This window comes from Entelurus aequoreus, linkage group LG24 (genome assembly GCF_033978785.1).
Source record: "Entelurus aequoreus isolate RoL-2023_Sb linkage group LG24, RoL_Eaeq_v1.1, whole genome shotgun sequence".
NCBI lineage: Eukaryota > Metazoa > Chordata > Actinopteri > Syngnathiformes > Syngnathidae > Entelurus > Entelurus aequoreus.
The window spans coordinates 6,489,293-6,509,234 of record NC_084754.1 but is presented as its reverse complement, the minus strand read 5'-3'; the positions used below and the strand labels follow the sequence as shown (position 1 = coordinate 6,509,234).

The following is a 19,942-nucleotide window of genomic DNA, read 5'->3' as shown; positions in this document are numbered from 1 at the left end:
TACTGTATTTATGCCCACCAGGGAAATTATTGCCAGCGAGCTATAAACTAAGCTGAAATCAGTTTAGTATGTGGAAAGTTATGATAGATTAAATGCGCTGACACTTTATTATGTCTGTCAGCAGATACCAAGTCAAATTCCTTATGTGTTAAACATACTTTGCCAATAAAGTTAGTTCTGATTCTGATCAATCCATCCATCCATCCATCCATCCATCCATCCATCCATCCATCCATTTTCTATCACTTGTCTCTTCACAAACCAGGACATTAATGATCTGGAAAAACTCCAATTGATGGACAGACCAACCTGAAGCTTTATTGGTAATGTAATGGTGTCTTGCAGCACAAAGACGTCATAATGTTGCCTTTTGAGAGTGTTGGAAAAATACTCCACGTCATAGCTGGACAATGCTTCCAGTGCTTCTGGAAACAACACAACGATGTGGGCAACTGAGACAGAAAGTGCATCCTGTCTGGGACCAGATATAAAACAAAATGGCGGCATAATATTGCCATGACGCAGCACCAGCATTGAACACAGCTCACTTCCTTTCCCCTTTCACAAAGCAGTACACCCTTGCATCCTCGTCGTTCAGCATTTTGCTTCAAATAATTTGTTTTTGTTAATGTGTTATTAGTAAGTGGTTCAATGGCGCCATCTGCAGGACAAAAAGAGCGCTGCAGCTATGAATGCAACCATGGGCGCTGTCTCACAAGTCAATTCACCTAATATTTTCCACCAGACAATGTATTTTCAAGTCATGTATCTGCACATTTTGTAAGGACAATATTGTATCTTGTAATTGTTTATTAATGTGTAAAGCTGAATTCATAATCAGTTTAGCAAGTGTTATATGCCTATTTTATAGTATAATAAATAGGCATTTAATTTTTTCATTAACATAACGTCCCCTTGTGATGTTATGAATGTGTAATCGTTTTTTAAAGCGTTTTTTGTAATCCTATACCCAAAAACCACAGGATTTTAACACATGCAAAAAAATATTTTTATCTGCATCTTAAATAATTTGTTTTGGAATATTGACGACAATTTAACAGTCCCTCCCAGGCCCTTTTTGACATGACTAAATTTGCAGATGTTCTTTCCAAAAATGACGTTGGAAGGTGCAGGTTCTCTTTTAGGTATTTGTGAAAATAGAGTTATGGGAGAACGTGAAAGTTACAATAAATAGTTGTGATTCCCACTGTAATTAAGATTTGGAAATTTTCTTAAGGAAAAGTAATTAATGAACAAATATAAACAAAGATACAAGCAAAAAACCAAGCAACTATACAACATTGGGAAAATTATTATTCATCACAGCAAAGTACACTAGTATTACTGCAAGGAAAATACAAAAATTATAACTCAGCCTTTACATACCAAGACAAAAAATTAAAATATTTACAGTTAAATATTTATTTATGCTGAAGACGAGTAAACAATACATATAATGTAAAAGGACATTGCGATTGAAATTACACTTTGTATAACCACTTTGGATATATAAGTTTATCCAAGCTTTATTTCTAATATCTTGTAGAATATTATCTGTAGTAAAAATGGTTGAAGTATGTACTCACTTTTGTGAGATACTGTATACGTACATACATGCCTATTAAAGTTATGTTCAATATATTCTTTACTCTATCCATCCATCCATTGTCTACCGCTTGTCCCTTTCGGGGTCACGGGGGGTGCTGGAGCCTATCTCAGCTGCATTCGGGCGGAAGGCGGGGTACACCCTGGACAAGATGCCACATCATCGGAGGACCAACACAGATAGACAGACAACATTCACACTCATACTTTACTCAAAGTGTAAATTTTGCTTTGGGTATTTACAACATATCTTAACCAACAGTGCGCTCCATCTGCTGACATGTTTATTGTTTACACATGTGACCAATTCACACACACACACACACACACACACACACACACACACTCACACACACACACACACACACACACACACACACACACACACACACACACACACACACACACACACACACACACGTGTGTGGATAAGTTGTAAAACAAAACGCACCAAATGTTGCCTTATTATTATTATGCCTTATTGTCTTCTCTGTCGTCCACAAGTTGCAGACATTCTCGTGCACATTCATGCTTGTTTTGAAACTTTAAAAGTCTATAGTAAATAGGGATGTAACGGAAAACGGTATAATGATAAACCGCTGTAAAATTCCACACGGTTAGTAAAACTGTTTAATTACCGAAAAAACTTCATTTTTAATGCATTTTAGGCAACACTGCTTACTTCATGGAAACAAAGTCGCCGAATGCAACTACACAGACTTTCCTCTGGAGATGTTCCCTCCGAGTAAACGCAGCCAAAGGCTTCGTTTCATTTTATTTCCCTCGCTTCACTTTCATAGTGTAGAGTCTCTGCGTGTGTTTAATAGAGCACTGCTGTTATCAGATGGCGACAGGTGTGGACAATATTGGAGACATACAAATTTGTCCCACACTAAAGGTATACAGTGGAGGAGAAAAATATTTGAAGTTGCTTTCATTTCCTCAACACAGTGTCCTTCTCGCACCTCCAGTGACTGAGAGTTCATGTAATGAGGTGAGGAAACATGCAGCAGGCGATGTGTCGGGAACGTTGCCACAACTTCTTTATAAAGTATTTCATTTGTTTACTGGGATGCTCACTCGTCCTTTATTTAACTGTTAACTTTGTTAGTGTTCCAATAACATTAATACGAGCTATTGAACGCAGGCTGCTAAGTATCAACACGGTGAGGTACGAAGATTGTGTATTAGCTGCGAGTGGTATCACTCCTGTTTATTTTTTTGGCCAAACTGTTGCACTGTAACACATGGTGTTGTTGAAGAAGAACAAAGCTAGTTTATTAGACTTTATTTTCATTAACCAAACTGTTTTGGGTTTTATATTGATATCAAAAAGTAAACACCATGTTTTTTACATTACTTATGGGTTTTCCATGTCACAAAGTATTACTTAAAAAAAACACTCTTGTGACATAGCATGTTGTTAATGTTTTATGGTGTATTGTTAATTACTATATGACAATTCCTGCTCAAACTCTTAAGGGATCTGTCCCGATACAACATGTACATACATTAGTACATGTACATAACCTAAAAAAATACCTCTGTTTTTTAAAAATGTAAAAATAGATATGATAAGAAATGTTTATACCGTGACATCCCTAATCGTAAATTTGTGTCTATATTCAATTACTTAACACATGGCCCGAATGAAGCGGAGATAGGCGCCAGCACCCCCCGCGACCCCAAAAAAAATGGATGGTTTCAGTGAGAATATTGGCTTGCTGTTGAGGGCAATCTACAGTTGTGATTTCTGTGTAGACTAAAGCGATGCAGGTTACGTAGACAGTAACGTTGCGTTTGAGTGCTGCTGGGACAAATTCAATTGGCAAAAATGTGCTGGGAAATTGCAGGGATTGGACAAAGTTGCAAGGCCCTGCAAAATTCTCAGGGATTGGTTGAATTTTTCGCCAATCGCTAGGGGGCGAATAGCGTGGAAAATTGCTTTGAAAAATGGTCACAAACAATTTTTTACACAAATGTTTGGCAACCCAATGAAAATGTGCTAAATTATAGAGTACCTTAAGGTGTGTCAACACAACTTGTTTAGAGACAGGTGAACTTGCGTGTGCCTTACCTGTATGTCAGTGTCTTTAACTGGCTCAAGGGGCTCGAAGGTAGTAGCTGCACTTAAAGTCTCAAGTCTCTGAGAAATGTGAAAGATGTCCAAACCTCTGGATCCAAGGAGAATAGACCTGAAAGAGAGTAGTACTCCATTAATGAATCCGACAGTGAGTCAACAAAGAACAGATGTCCACTAGAGGGCGCCATAGATGCTTTATTTACACATGACATTACAGTACCGTATTTTCCGCACCATAAGCCGCACCTAAAAACCACACATTTTCTCAAAAGCTGACAGTGCGGCTTATAACCCGGTGCGCTTTATATATGGATTAATATTAATATTTATTTTTATAAAGTTTAGGTCTCGCAACTACGGTAAACAGCCGCCATCTTTTTTCCCCGTAGAAGAGGAAGCGCTTCTTCTTCTACGGTAAGCAACCGCCCCCATAGAAGAGGAAGCGCTTCTTCTTCTACTGTAAGCAACCGCCAAGGTGAGCACCCGCCCCCATAGAAGAAGAAGCGCGCGGATATGACGTTTCATTTGTGTGTTTCTGTAAAGACCACAAAATGGCTCTACTAAGAGACACGCGTACAAGGTTCCACTGACTTTTGATATTCCTGTGAACCGCACTGTGGATACAACGGGAGCACGTACGGTGAATATCCGTTAGCTTGCCATGCTAACGGCCAGAAACTTCCACCCATGGTGATATTCAAAAGGAAGACCTTGCCAAAAGAGAACTTTCCAGCCGGCGTCATCAAAAAAGCTAACTCGAAGGGATGGATGGATGAAGAAAAGATGAGCGAAGAGACCGGGTGACTTTTTTCACGCAGCTCCGTCCCTGCTGATCTACGACTGCATGCGCGTCCACATCACAGATGGTGTCAAAAAACAAGTGAAGCACACCGAAGAAGAAGAAGAATTCGAGGGATTTGGGGATGAGTAATAACTTCAGAACGTGAGCTTTAAATTTTTATTTTGTGTGTTGTGTGACATTAAGGTTCGAGCAACGTTGAGTTATTGATGTTGCTATTGCTCTGCACTATTTTGAGTGTTACTATTTTTGTGATTGCACATTTGCACATTACATTTTGGGAGTGAACAGAGTTGTTAAAACGCTGGTTTGTAATATATTATTAAAGTTTGACTGACCTATCTGACTGTTTTTTTGACATTCCCTTTAGCGTAGCGTAGGTGCGGCTAATAACACGGGGCGGCTAATAGGTAAACAAAGTTTTGAAATATGCCATTCATTGAAAGTGCGGCTAATAACACGGGGCGGCTTATGGTGCGGAAAATACGGTACATTTATACATCTGTTGTCTGATTTCTAAGACAAATACACAACAATGAGCCATAAATATCATGTCTGAGTATATTTGGTGCATATTCCTTACGCTTTTACGTCGGCAGCATCCTGCGAAGTGCGGGTGAGCGTGCGGGAACGAAGCCTCTCTCCAGCCTGTTGGATCTCCTGAAGGTTCCTCTCAACATGTGGCAGCTCTGACACCGCCTCAGTCTCTGCAGCCAGCTGCTCGGCCTGCTGCAGCAGCTCCCCAAAGCCCTCTGCATCCATGCCCCTGTAAGTCAGATTTTTTATGGAAGGTGACAAAATGTTAACAATTTAATAACGGTCATTAAAAAGTGGTACCCTGGTACCATGTTAACACAGGAAATACAAGTTAGGGGTGGGATAAAATAAGATCTGCTATTTCCTGCACTGTTTCGGACATTATGAATCCTGCAGTTGTGAACATATGATATACTATAACATATAGTCATTCAAATCCTCACTATGAACACTAATTTAGCATTGTCAAATAGACAAAAAATAATAATACCCTTTTCCTGACTCCTTGTTGATAAAAAGGCGTCATCAGTCCATTTCCTCTGATCTGGCTTTGGCCATGATATTTTTGTTGTGAATCAAATGTAGTCTTACAGATAACGCTTTCCTGGACTATGACAACAGTCTATACAAAATGCATGTCCATGGGCTTGTGTTTTGTGCATGTATGACTCCTATTCTTTCATATGTGTGCTGCATGTAGCATAATACCCGAGACCTACAGTACAGGCCAAAGGTTTGGACACACCTTCTCATTTCAATGCATTTTCTTTATTTTCAAAACTATTTACATTGTAGATTGTCACTGAAGACATCAAAGCTATGACACATGTGAAGTGTGTGCACCTCTTGAAGGTCATCGAGAGAATGCCAAGAGTATGCAAAGCAGTAATCAGAGCAAAGGGTGGCTATTTTGAAGAAACGAGAATATAAAACATGTTTTCAGTTATTTCACACATAACTCCACATGTGTTCATTCATAGCTTTGATTCCTTCAGTGATAATCTACAATGTAAATAGTCATGAAAATAAAGAAAACGCATTGAATGAGAAGGTGTGTCCAAATTTTTGGCCTGTACTGTATGTGTGGTTTACAATGAATGTGGCATATTTGTCAATTTTCTGTACTAGTTTTTTTTTCATATCATCCGATCTCGATTAATATCACTTTTTTTAATTAAAGGCGAATTGTCCTTTGCAGGATTATAGCGAGTATGCTTGCATCCCTAATATTTACTACGGCAGTATCTTGTAGCAGACATTTATGCCATGTTTGATTGAGGTAATATATGCTCACAGCTGACAACTGTCATTGTGTTCATATATATAATTGTGCTTACTAGAGGTGCAATAGTCGAGTAACCCACGCTAAATTCCGTACCTGGTTTTATGGCCATGGTTTTGCTTCTTTTTCGGTACATTTTGTGGGGGTAAAGAGAAAAACATTTTTTCCCTCTCAAAGTTCCTTTGGTTTTTTTGCTTGTCATCACAAACATTCTGCAGCAAACAAAGCATCAGTGGTGTAGTGAATAATATATGACTTATTTCAAGTAAAATAATGTGCACCAACACATAAAACAATTTTTAATGATTATTTCAGGGGCAAAGTGTTTTTTTATCTACAAAATAATTTGAACAAAAATTGCCTGCACAGCCTTTTTTGGTACATGTTATATCAGAGGAGTTTAAATTAAATAAAAAGTCACATTAAAAATATTTAGATATAAAATGTATTTTTTCTGATTAAATTGGTGGGTGTTTATATTCTGCAAGTTGAAACCAATACAATAGTTCAGTCACAAAGACATTTTTAGAGTGCCTGAAAGTCCGCATTTAGGGCAGGATTACTGGTGAGCTGCTGCACATAGTAAAACTAAAGTATGTCACTAAAGTCAGCCTTCTGGAAGATAGATATCCATCCAACATCAATTTAAAAGGCAATATATTAATTTTATTGATACTAAAAAAAAGAAAACATTGGATTTAAGAACAGCAGACTCTATATGAAGTTTAGCACTTTTAATGAAAAGGACATTAAACGTTAAGTCTGTCTACCCGTCTGTGGCGTCATCAAAACAAAAATGGCGGATACCTGGTCAAGGAGGTCAAGGTTATAACAAATGCAAACGCCACAAGACAATATTTTAAATTACAACATAAAAACTTTCAGCTACGGCACGATTGTAAAAGTCACAACAAATACAAACGTCACCACACAATAATATAACGCCGTAATACAACTTTAACCCACAAAGGATGCGACGGACAAAACGGAAGTGACGGCCGAACACATTCGCCGACGGACCAGCTTGCGATAGAAAGTTAAAAACAGTGTAATAAGCACCCACAGCCACAGTATATTAGTATTATTGAAAACGTTTTTCTTTTTAAATTTATCACTGAAAAAGTGGTCACACTTCACTTACGTTTCTAACTTGGCGATATGGACGAAACAGTATATTTTACCTTTGCAACCTCATTATACTATTGGCTAAGTTTTATATTCATAAATGTAAGTTTCTCAATACCCGACCAGTTTTTTGTGCCTTTAAAAAAGAATTAGAACTCTACGTTAAAACCCTCTCTACCTCTAACAACCAAAAAGCTGTGAAAACGATGATGCTGTGTTCCAAATTTAAATTATTTACTGAACTTGTGTGAGCCTATGGCTTTGCACTTTGTTATATATATTAGACTTAGACTGGGTTGGTAGAGTGGCCGTGCCAGCAACTTGAGGGTTCCAGGTTCGATCCCCGCTTCCGCCATCCTAGTCACTGCCGTTGTGTCCTTGGGCAAGACACTTCACCCACCTGCTCCCAGTGCCACCCACACTGGTTTAAATGTCCATCCATCCATTTTCTACCGCTTATTCCCTTTGGGGTCGCGAGGGGCGCTGGAGCTAAATGTAACTTAGATGTTGGGTTTCACTATGTAAAAGCGCTTTGAGTCACTAGAGAAAAGTGCTATATAAATATAATTAACTTCACTTCCTTTTTACTGTCAATTAAATTTGAACTTTACAGTACAGATAAGAACGAAATTTTGTTGCATTAGCTCATGGTAGTGCAGGATAAAAAATCAATAAAGTGCAGATATAAATGAATAGATTACTGTACAGATAAATATATGTTATATTGTCTTTATATTCCAATATATATATATATATATATATATATATATATATATATATATATATATATATATATATATATATATATATATATATATATATATATATTTATTTATATAATTTTTATATATATATATTAGGGCTGCAACAACTAATCGATTAAATTCGATTATTAAAATAGTTGCCGATTAATTTAGTCATCGATTCATTGGATCTATGCTATGCGCATGCGCAGAGTTGTTGTTTTTGTTTTGTTGTTTTTTTATTTATTTTTTTAATAAACCTTTATTTATAAACTGCAACATTTACAAACAGCTGAGAAACAATAATCAAAATAAGTATGGTGCCAGTATGCTGTTTTTTTTCAATAAAATACTGAATAGGATAGACATGTAGTTTGTCTTTTCTATCCGATTATTAATCGATTAATCGAAGTAATAATCGACAGATTAATCGATTATCAAATGAATCGTTAGTTGCAGCCCTAATATATATATATATATATATATATATATATATATATATATATATATATATATATATATATATATATATATATATATATATATATATATATATATATATATAGCATTTTATTTTAGTTACTTTATTGAGTTTAAAACCCCCTGGCACTGATTTGTACTGTTTTTGTACTTATTTAGAAAATTATTATTTCTCGATTGTTTGTAAATAATGCAGTTTATAAAGTTCCAAATAATTTTTTTTTGCAGTTTATAAAACTTTTTTTTTTAAAAAGGAACACAAATACCGTGAGTATAAGTCGCTCCGGAGTATAAGTCGCACCGGCCGAAAATGCATAATAAAGAAGGGAAAAAACATATAAGTCGCACTGGAGTATAAGCCACATTTTGGGGGAAATTTATTTGATAAAACTCAACACCAAGAATAGACATTTAAAAGGCAATTTCAAATAAATAAAGAATAGTGAACAACAGGCTGAATAAATGTACGTTATATGAGGCATAAATAACCAACTGAGAACGTGCCTGGTATGTTAACGTAACATATTATGGTAAGAGTCATTCAAATAACTATAACATATAGAACATGCTATACGTTTACCAAACAATCTGTCACTCCTAATCGCTAAATCCCATGAAATCTTATATGTCTACTCTCTTACGTGAATGAGCTGAATAATATTATTTGATATTTTACGGTAATGTGTTAACAATTTCACACATAAGTCGCTCCTGAGTATAAGTCGCACCACCGGCCAAACTATGAAAAAAACGGTAAGCGGCGTTTGGTAATTTTAACATGAAATAAATTATATCCCGAGGCGTTCCCAGGCCAGCCGGGAGACATAGTCTACCCAACGTGTCCTGGGTCTTCCCCTTGGCCTACGGTCCCCACGGGAGGAGCTGGACGAAGTGGCTGGGGAGAGGGAAGTCTGGGCTTCCCTGCTTAGGCTGCTGCCCCCGTGACCCGACCTTGGATAAGCGGGGGGAAATGGATGGATGGATGGATAAATGATATCGATATTACGACAATTTCTTAATTCATATCTTGTTTAGAATAAATTTGTCCAGTATTTATTTCACAAGTCACAATTATTGATTTTTTTTAATGCTAAAAAGTTACTGAATCAATTATAACTGAGTCATTTCGGATTGTACCGTTCTAAAACAAAAAAGTCTCGCCACTGAATCGTATCGGCAACCACACATTCTGTATCGAATCATATCGTTCCACCCCGAGTAAAAAGACAGTATAACAGCTGTCAATGAAAACACTCTGACAAGTTATGCTAACGACACATTAGCACAATGCTAACATCAACACGAGCTAGTTCTTACATGACGTGTGACAACACAACACACAGGATACATTTAACTGAGAATCGTCACATTATTGGCGGTTATAGTCAACTTTAGCGTGTTACAGACAGGCTATTATGTAGCTGTTAGCGTTGTATTGCATTCAATGGGGATGGGTAGCATGCTGATGCTAATTCACATGGACAAGCCACGACTCAATTTCAAGAGGGGTGTAATACGTGTAGCAGTTGGAGGTAAATAAGCTCCCTTACCGGTTGTTTGTGACGAATTTCAGTCTGAATTCTGCTGAATGGTTGATGAAATAACGTCCAAATACGTCCACAGGAGAAGCAGCCGTGCTTGCAGCAAAGTATGTTATCTGGCCCGGCACTTCGGAAGTCGTAGCTGATTGGACGAGGCTGAAAGACCGCGCCGGATGTCACACTTGCTCGCTTTTCCCAAGAGGGAATCTATACACTCCACCACGTGGTTTGAAAAAGTACTGCATGCAAACTGCTTTTGCGAGATCTCGCAAAAAGTATTGCGAAAAGTCCATGTCCCGTTAGGGGCTCCGTAGAAATGAGTTTGACACCCCTGCATTAAGGTTTTGTGAATAATGATTAATATATTAATCGTGTTATATCAACAGCAAACCACACTTTGGACACAAAGTGGGAATTAGCAACAATTTAGTGTAACACATAATACAAATGGGAACGGCGTGGCGAAGTTGGTAGAGTGGCCGTGCCAGCAAACGCAGGGTTGCTGGTTACTGGGGTTCAATCCCCACCTTCTACCATCCTAGTCACGTCCGTTGTGTCCTTGGGCAAGACACTTCACCCTTGCTCCTGATGGGTGCTGGTTAGCGCCTTGCATGGCAGCTCCCGCCATCAGTGTGTGTGAATGGGTGAATGTGGAAATACTGTCAAAGCGCTTTGAGTACCTTGAAGGTAGAAAAGCGCTATACAAGTATAACCCATTTATCATTTATCGTTTATAGCAAGACACTTCACCCTTGCTCCTGATGGGTCCTGGTTAGCGCCTTGCATGGCAGCTCCCGCCATCATCATCCTAAACAGTACACTTTCCTTTCAAGCCCACATAAACAGCATTACCCGGTCTGCTTACTTTCATCCACGAAACATTAATCGACTTCGCCCATCCCTTACCACATGTACTGCTGCCACACTAGTCCATAACCTTGTCACCTCTCGCCTGGACTACTGCAACTCTCTCCTGTTTGGTCTCCCTCACAAGTCACTTCACAAACTTCAGCTTCTCCAGAACTCTGCAGCCCGGATAATCACCAGAACCCCTTCAATCCAGCACATCACCCCTGTTCTGCAGCAACTCCACTGGCTACCCATCAAACACCGTATCCACTTTAAAATAATTCTCCTCACTTTCCAAAGCTATCTATAACCTCTCTCCAAACTCCAAACATCCCAGAACAAGCTAGTCAGGTTACTTCTAGACCTCCATCCCCGATCACACCTCACTCCTACCCACTTCTCCAAAGTGGGCTGGCTCAGGGTGGAGGACAGAGTAAAACAACTTGCACTGAGCCTAGTCTATAAAATCCGCTACACCTCCCTGATACCGAAGTACATGTCAAACTACTTCCTTAACGTAAATGACCTCCATGACCACAACACCAGAGGGAGCTCCACTAACCACGTTAAACCCAGATTCCGATCTAACAAAGGTCTTAACTCATTCTCATTTTATGCCACATCAATGTGGAATGCGCTCCCAACAGGTGTAAAAGAAAGGGCATCTCTATCCTCCTTCAAAACCGCAATAAAAGTACACCTCCAGACAACTTCAACCCTAAACTAACACCCTCCCCGGATTGTAAATAATCAAATGTAAATAATCAAATGTAGATACTTTTTCCTTATGCTTTCTGATCTCTCTCTCTCTCTCTCCCTGTGTCCACTACTTGCTGTACATATCCTACCAAGTCAGACCCATTGTTTCAATGTCCATTTCTCTGTTTTCAATTGTTGATGACTGAAGTGATGATAACAACCAAACCTACCATTACCTCCCTGCTTGGCACTCAGCATCAAGGGTTGGAATTGGGGGTTAAATCACAAAAAATTATTCTCGGGCGTGGCCACCGTTGCTGCTCACTGCTCCCCTCACCTCCCAGGGGGTGAACAAGGGATGGGTCAAATGTAGAGGACAAATTTCACCACACCTAGTGTGTGTGTGACAATCATTGGTATTTTAACTTTAAACACTGTTTAATTTTCTAGGCTTCAATATTAAATCAACACACAAAAAGGCTTTTAAAAAAGAGTTTTAGTTTTTAGTACGAAGTAACATTGCAAACCAAAAAATAATAATTGTGAGTCCTTTTGTTCTACTTGAACTGATTGTCAATGAGGGTGCCCTTCATCTTGGCCCTCTTGGCCTCCAGCTCAGCCAGCTCCTGCAGCCTCCTCTTGCTCATGCCCTTCCTCTCCAGCTGCTTCTCGATCACTTTGGCATTCTGGGCGTAGGAGTCCGCCACCTCCCTGGCCTCGATCTCCTCCTCCTCCTCGTCGATGGTGGACACGGTGACGGAGCTGAACTTGCCCATGTCTTTGGTCCGCTTCGTCATCATGACGCGGACCTTCTTCGGGGCTTCGGGCTGCTTCTGGCTGTAGACGCTGGTGCTGCCGAAGCCCCGTCCGAACTTCACCACCGCTCCGTCCACCACGAAGGTGGCCTGGGCGTTCTTCTCCAGGTGTTGGTAGAAGAGCAGCAGGCCGCATTTGCTGCACTTTTTGCGGTACTGCCGCTCGATGCCCTCGGCTCTTTTGATGTACGTGTTGTCGTCCTGGTCCACGTTGCAGAATTTGTGTGCGTGTTTGCCGCCGTCGATCACCCGGGCTCCGTCCCGGGGCCTCATGGGCAGCTTCTCCAGCTGGCAGGCCAGGACCAACACCATCTGTCCGCACAGGCAGTAGTAAACATGGAGGGGCTTCTCTCCGTCGTCGTACTCTTCTCGGTCTCGAGTGTCCGAGCATACAACGCTTCTGGACACAACTTTCGGCATCTTTACCGAATATACCTTCACTTTATGTTTTAATGGAGCGATATGTTGGATTTATTTAGCGCTGAACCCGAGCCGCCATAGCGTGATAACGAAAGTGTGTAAACACGTCAAGCAACGTCGGGCTCACTTCCGGTGTCCGTCACTGTAATGTTTCCCACAGGGAACGAAAGCAATTACATTCCATTGTTCCGCCGAGGAGAAGGGTGAAAACTAGAGATGTCCGATAAATGCGTTAAAATGTAATATTGGAAATTATCGGTATCAGTTTTTTTATTATCGGTATCGGGTTTATTTTTTATTAAATCAACATAAAAAACACAAGATACAGATACAATTAGTGCACCAACCCAAAAAACCTCCCTCGCTCATTCACACAAAAGGGTTGTTTCTTTCTGTTATTAATATTCTGGTTCCTAAATTATATATCAATATCAGAGTTTCCCATAAACAGCCAAGATACCTGTGGCGGTGGGGGCGTGGCTATGGGCGTGGTCACCATGACATCATCGAGTAATTTGCATAATTTACTACAATGATATGATTTTCTCTAAAAAGGCTAAAAAAATGTACACTTACTAATTAATAATAACAGTTTTGTTTTAAACGTCCATCCATCCATTTTACAATATAATTACAACACTTTATGTACATATTTATAAACAGATTTGAACAATATGTTATTCACTGAAATATATTTATTAATTGTGGTTCTTACAAAAAATATATCTTATAAAATATAAAAGCTAAAATGTCTCTTAAAGCTCTGCCCCTTTAATTAGTGCATACTAAATAATTTAACTTTAGCCTACTACTACAACCATATTATTTACCAGCAACATAAAGTGAAACAGAGGCAGAGGTGTCCTGCCACAGTCAGTAACAAATAAACAGAAAACAGTAGTGGTCAAATACAAATAAGGCAACAAGAGAAGTATCCTCTATCCTCTTTTGTAAAGTAAATCTGAACAGCCTATATGGGCATCTGCATCAACTATATGATTTGCCTGAGAAGCTGGACAGGACAAAAAATAAAAAAAAAAAATAAAAAAATGTTTTTTTATTTTTTATTTATTTGTGGCGGACGTAATTCTTTCGTGCGGGCCGCCACAAATAAATGAATGTGTGGGAAACACTGAATATAGATCAATACAGTCTGCAAGGGATACAGTCCGTAAGCACACATGATTGTGCATGCTGCTGTTCCACTAATAGTACTAACCTTTAACAGTTAATTTTACTCATTTTCATTAATTACTAGTTTCTATGTAACTGTTTTTATATTGTTTTACTTTATTTTTTATTGAAGAAAATGTTTTTAATTTATTTATCTTATTTTATTTTATTAATTTTTAAAAAAAAGTACCTTATCTTCACCATACCTGGTTGTCCAAATTAGGCATAATAATGTGTTACGTCCACGACTGTATATATCGGTTGATATCGGTATTGGTTGATATTGGTATCGGTAATTAAAGAGTTGGACAATATTGGAATATCGGATATCGGCAAAAAGCCATTATCGGACATCCCTAGTGAAAACTGAATGCATTTTACCATTGCAACCTCATTATACTATTGGCTAAGTTTTATATTCATAAATGTAACTTTGTCAATACCCAACCTTTTTGTTGTGCCTTTAAAAAATAATTAGAATTACCATGAATTGATTATGTGGACACTGACTTAAACAAGTTGAAAAACTTATTCGGGTGTTACCATTTAGTGGTCAATTGTACGGAATATGTACTGTACTGTGCAATCTACTAATAAAAGTTTCAATCAATCAATCAATCAATCAAAGGACTCTATGTTAAAACACTCTCTACCTCTAACAACCAAAAAGCTGTGAAAACAATGATGCTGTGTTCCAAATTTAAATTATTTACTGAACTTGTGTGAGCCTATGGCTTTGCACTATGTTATTTTTATATATATATGCCGGTCTGATTTTTTTTTTCTCATCTAGTGGCGGTATATATATATATATATATATATATATATATATATATATATATATATATATATATATATATATATATATATATATATATATATATATATATATATATATATATATATATATATATATATATATATATATATATATATAAATAACAAAGTGCAAAGCCATAGGCTCACACAAGTTCAGTGTGTGTGTATATATATATAAATAACGAATAACGAATATATATACTGTATATATAGCATTCTATTTTACTTAATTGAGTTTCCAACCCCCTGGCGCTGTTTTGTACTGTTTCTGTACTTATTTTGATTCTTGTTATTCCTTGATTGTTTGTAAATGTTGCAGTTTATAAATAAAGGTTTATAAAATTTAAAAAAAAAAGAAAAAACAGGGTGAAAACCAACTTTCCCTTTGAATTGTTTTTATTGTTATTTTGTACAATATATAATTATATGTAATACAGATATTATATGAAGCAAAATAACTTCATTTACTGAATCTCATTTTTGTTTTGTACAATTTATAATAAACATGCATGCAAACAAATCAGCAACCTCTGGGTTCACTTCTGGTGTCCGTCACTGTAATGCTTCCCACTTGGAACGAAGCAATTCCATTCGATTGTTCCGCCGAGGAGAAGGGTGAAAACCAACTTTCCCTTTGAATCTTTTTTATTTTTATTTTGTACAATATATAATTATATGTAATACAGATATTATATGAAGCACAATAATATACTTTATCTACAGAATCTCATTTTTGTTTTGTACAAGTTATAATAAATATACGGTACAGGCCAAAAGTTTGGACACACCTCATTCATTGTGTCTTCTTTATTGAAAGTTAAAGTACCACTGATAGTCACACACGCTAGGTGTGGTGAAATTACCCTCTGCATTTGACCCATCCCCTTGTTCCACCCCCTGGGAGGTGAGGGGAGCAGTGAGCAGCAGCGGTGGCCTCACTCAGGAATCCTTTTGGTGATTTAACCCCCAATTCCAACCCTTGATGCTGAGTGCCAATCAGGGAGGTAATGTGTCCAATTTTTGTACTCTTTGGTATGACTCGGTTTGAACTCACCACCTACCGATCTCAGGGCAGACACTTTAACCACAATGTTTTCATGACTATGTACATTGTAGATTGTCACTGAAGGTATAAAAAATATGAATGGACACATGTGGAGTTATGTACTTAACAAAAAAAGGTGAAATAACTGAAAACATGTTTTATATTCTAGTTTCTTCAAAATAGCCACACTTTGCTCTGATTACTGCTTTGCACACTCTTGGCATTCTCTCGATGAGCTTCAAGAGGTAGTCACCTGAAATGGTTTTCACTTCACAGGTGTGCTTGAAGCTTGGCCTGTACTGTATATTGTATGCGTCGGTCTATCTGTGTTGGCCCTGCGATGAGGTGGCAACTTGTCCAGGGTGTACCCCGCCTTCCGCCCGAATGCAGCTGGGATAGGCTCCAGCACACCTGAGACCCCGAACGGGACAAGCGGTAGAAAATGGATATATTGTATGCATATATTGACGACGCCGCTGTAGTGGCTGCTGCTTGCATGATTCTGAGGTGTTTGGCTGCACAATTGGCTAAAAAGGTCAGCATGTTGGTCAAGCACCAGGTAATATGACTGAAGCGTTCGGCTGCAAAATTGGCTCAAATAGTTAACATGTTGGTAATGCTGCCGGTCTGATTATTTTTTTTCTCATCTAGTGGCCAATAGTAGCCATTTTTATGCTTGAAAATTCTTAATTCAGAGGAAAATACATATATGCTTACTTAGCCATTACACAAAGCTAAATTGTGTTGGTTCTATCTTTAATGTACAAATCGTGTCCCCTGCATCATTAAATATTTGACGCGGCACTCGTTGAAAAAAGTTTGCACACCCCTGTTCTAGATGTTTCCTTCTAGTAATTTCAAGACCTCTGCTTTATGAACTTTTGTATCTACATTAAAGGCCTACTGAAACCACGCAGTCTGATAGTGATGAAATGATGAAATCTTAACATTGCAACACATGCCAATACGGCCGGGTTAACTTATAAAGTGCAATTTTAAATTTCCCGCTAAACTTCCGGTTGAAAAAACCTTTGGAGGATGACGTATGCGCGTGAACAGAGGTGCCTTCCCCATTGAATACAATACAAAAAAGCTCTGTTTTCATTTCATAATTCCACAGTATTCTGGACATCTGTGTTGGTGAATCTTTTGCAATTTGTTTAATGAACAATGGAGACTGCAAAGAAGAAACTTGTAGGTGGGATCGGTGTATTAGCGGCTGGCTGTAGCAACGCAACAAGGACTACTTACTTGGATAGCAGACGCGCTAGCCGCCAACGCATCTGTGATCGGGTGAAGTCCTTCGTTGCGCCGTCGATCGCTGGAACGCAGGTGAGCACGGGTGTTGATGAGCAGATGAGGGATGGCTGGCGTAGGTGGAGCGCTAATGTTTTTATCATAGCTCTGTGAGGTCCGGTTGCTAAGTTAGCTTCAGCGTCGTTAGCAACAGCATTGTTAAGCTTTGCCAGGCTGGGAATTATTAACCGTGTATTTACATGTCCATGGTTTAATAGTATTGTTGATCTTCTGTCTATCCTTCCAGTCAGGGATTTATTTATTTTGTTTCTATCTGCATTGGAGCCAGATGCTATCACGTTAGCTCAGTAGCTAAAGAGCTTCGCCGATGTATTGTCGTGGAGATAAAAGTCACTGTGAATGTCCATTTCGCGTTCTCGACTCTCATTTTCAAGAGGATATAGTATCCGAGGTGGTTTAAAATACAAATCCGTAATCCACAATAGAAAAAGGAGTGTGTGTGGAATCCAATGAGACCTTGTACCTAAGTTACGGTCAGAGCGAAAAAAGATACACCCTGCACTGCCTCTCTAGTTCTTCACTCTAACGTTCCTCATCCACGAATGTTTCATCCTCGCTCAAATTAATGGGGTAATCGTTGCTTTCTCGGTCCGAATCTCTCTCGCTCCATTGTAAACAGGGAATTGTGAGGAATCCTACCTCCTGTGACGTCACGCTACTTCCGGTATAGGCAAGGCTTTTTTTTATCAGCGACCAAAAGTTGCAAACTTTGTCGTTCTATACTAAATCCTTTCAGCAAAAATATGGCAATATCACGAAATGATCAAGTATGACACAGAATGGATCGGCTATCCCCGTTTAAATTTTTTTTTAAATTTAGTAGGCCTTTAAGGAGCAATGGCTATGTCTGCCGGCTCTCTGGCACACTAGCGTGCGCATGGGACACTGGAGAAAATGTGGATAAGCGTTGGGATGGACAAGCATGTATTGGCAGTCCTCAACTTTCTCAGTCTTTTTTGCCACTTGTGCCAGCTTTTTTTTTTTTTTTATAAACATGTTGCAGGCATCAAATTCCAAATGAGCTAATATTTGCAAACGTTTCCCAGTTTGAACGTCATTTGTCTTTGCAGTGTATTCAATTGAATATGGGTTGAAAAGGATTTGCACATCACTTTATTCACACAACGTGTCAACGTCACATGTGTTGGGTGTTGTACATAACACCAGCAAACTTCAAGTTGAGCAAAAGTTGAAAAGACAAGGCAAAAAAAGTTGAAGGTTAATATTGAATACAGCTTAGCTTTAAATTTGGATTTCTCAGTATGTGGTCCTGGGTGTAACAAGTTGAAAAATACACAACAAACTGAACTGATTTTAAAGGAAACATTTATTTCAATATAGAAGAAAATACATATATAGATAAGACATGAAAATCAGACATAAGACAAATAAATCCCTGGCAGGTGGACGGCCATGATTGCTCCTCACTGGCAGCAGCTGGTGTCACAAGTCTTGCCTTTGCACACACAGCCTGATGCACACTTGCTGCATCCAGATGGGCAGCAAGCGCAGCAGCCTGCATCCAGAAGAGACAACATAGTTTGTACTTCAATGCATGTTAAATACAATTTGAAGTCAACAGCTTTAGTGGTGCAGCCAATCAAACGCTACATTTCTATCTATATTAGCTTAAAATGGGACGTGAAGGACATAAGTGGACTTACTCTTCTTGCAGGTGGTGCAGGAGCAGTTAGTGCACTTGCAGGATGCTCCGCATTTGCAGGTTCCAGCTACACACACACATAGAAATAATAATATAAGGTCAAATAGTACAACACAATGCACCTCAATAGATGGCTGCTCGGGTGATAAAACTCACTCTTGGAGCAGTCGCAAGGGTCCATGTCGTGGTTTGATCGTCTTCTTGAGGAGAAAAGTAGATGCACGTCTTTTTTTCCCGCCGAGGAGGTTGTTGTCAAATTTGGGACGCGAGGCTGCACCTTTATAGGCCACAGATTAATAGTGTCGTGTGCAAAGTGCATTCAAGCGATGATGACAATCGACTTTGTGCACACGACCTGTGAAAAAAATAGCCAGAAGTGGACAATGTGGTCTGAACATTACGTCATTCCGTTCCCTTCATAATTAGTGGGTAGTGAAAAATATATGAATGTATATCTTTATTGCATTGATGTCCGAAAAATATATGAATATATATCTTTATTGCATTGATGTCCGATCTAATAATGCTCTAATCAAGACATGATAAATGTTTTATTTATTTTATAAACCTTGATTTATAAAAAGCAACATTTACAAACAATCGAGAAATAATAATAATCAAAATAAGTACAAAAACAGTACAAATCAGCGCCAGGAGGACATTTTTATTTTTTCCCTCGGAAACTGACAGCACTGTTGTCATTTAAAAAAAGCGTTGCACACGGCACGCGCTCTCGAGCACACCTTCCCGTGCGCGCGGCACTTAGCTCCGCCCATTTGCACTCCGCAGCTTCAATGGTAAACAACCTATTGTACCGTGCTGCCTTTAAGGACCGTGCGCAGTGGGAACATAGCCCACTCACACGTCCGGTATAGTGTGTCCCATCCAATCTAATAACTGTTTTCCCCGATGAAAGTGGAAATCAGTACTTATTTTGTGAAGTTTAA

The 19,942-nt window shown here is 38.7% G+C and overlaps 3 protein-coding genes across 4 annotated transcripts in view; all 3 read right to left on the bottom strand.

Moving 5' to 3' along the window:
- The window catches only part of LOC133641840 (nuclear pore complex protein Nup93), a 59,478-nt gene extending 49,113 nt beyond the window's left edge, over positions 1–10,365 (bottom strand). For both annotated transcript variants that reach the window (XM_062035902.1, XM_062035903.1), the window contains exons 1-3: positions 10,205–10,365; positions 5,071–5,253; positions 3,683–3,800 (exon numbers count right to left, since the gene is read on the bottom strand). In XM_062035902.1, coding sequence (XP_061891886.1) covers positions 3,683–3,800; positions 5,071–5,249 — 297 coding nt within the window. In that variant the 5' untranslated portion in view covers positions 5,250–5,253; positions 10,205–10,365. The remainder of the gene's footprint in view (positions 1–3,682; positions 3,801–5,070; positions 5,254–10,204) is intronic.
- A 1,856-nt stretch (positions 10,366–12,221) lies between these two features.
- On the bottom strand, positions 12,222–13,148 carry LOC133641507 (STING ER exit protein). The gene has a single exon (XM_062035288.1). The coding sequence runs from the start codon at positions 12,976–12,978 to the stop codon at positions 12,301–12,303; it is 678 nt and encodes a 225-aa protein (XP_061891272.1). The 5' UTR covers positions 12,979–13,148; the 3' UTR covers positions 12,222–12,300.
- Positions 13,149–18,641: 5,493 nt separating this feature from the next.
- On the bottom strand, positions 18,642–19,301 carry LOC133641907 (metallothionein A). Its single transcript, XM_062036020.1, has 3 exons — positions 19,152–19,301; positions 18,997–19,062; positions 18,642–18,848 (listed from the first exon to the last, which is right to left on the bottom strand). Exons 1-3 carry the CDS (start codon positions 19,174–19,176, stop codon positions 18,757–18,759), a joined length of 183 nt encoding a protein of 60 aa, XP_061892004.1. The 5' UTR covers positions 19,177–19,301; the 3' UTR covers positions 18,642–18,756.
- Between the last annotated feature and the right edge of the window lie 641 nt (positions 19,302–19,942).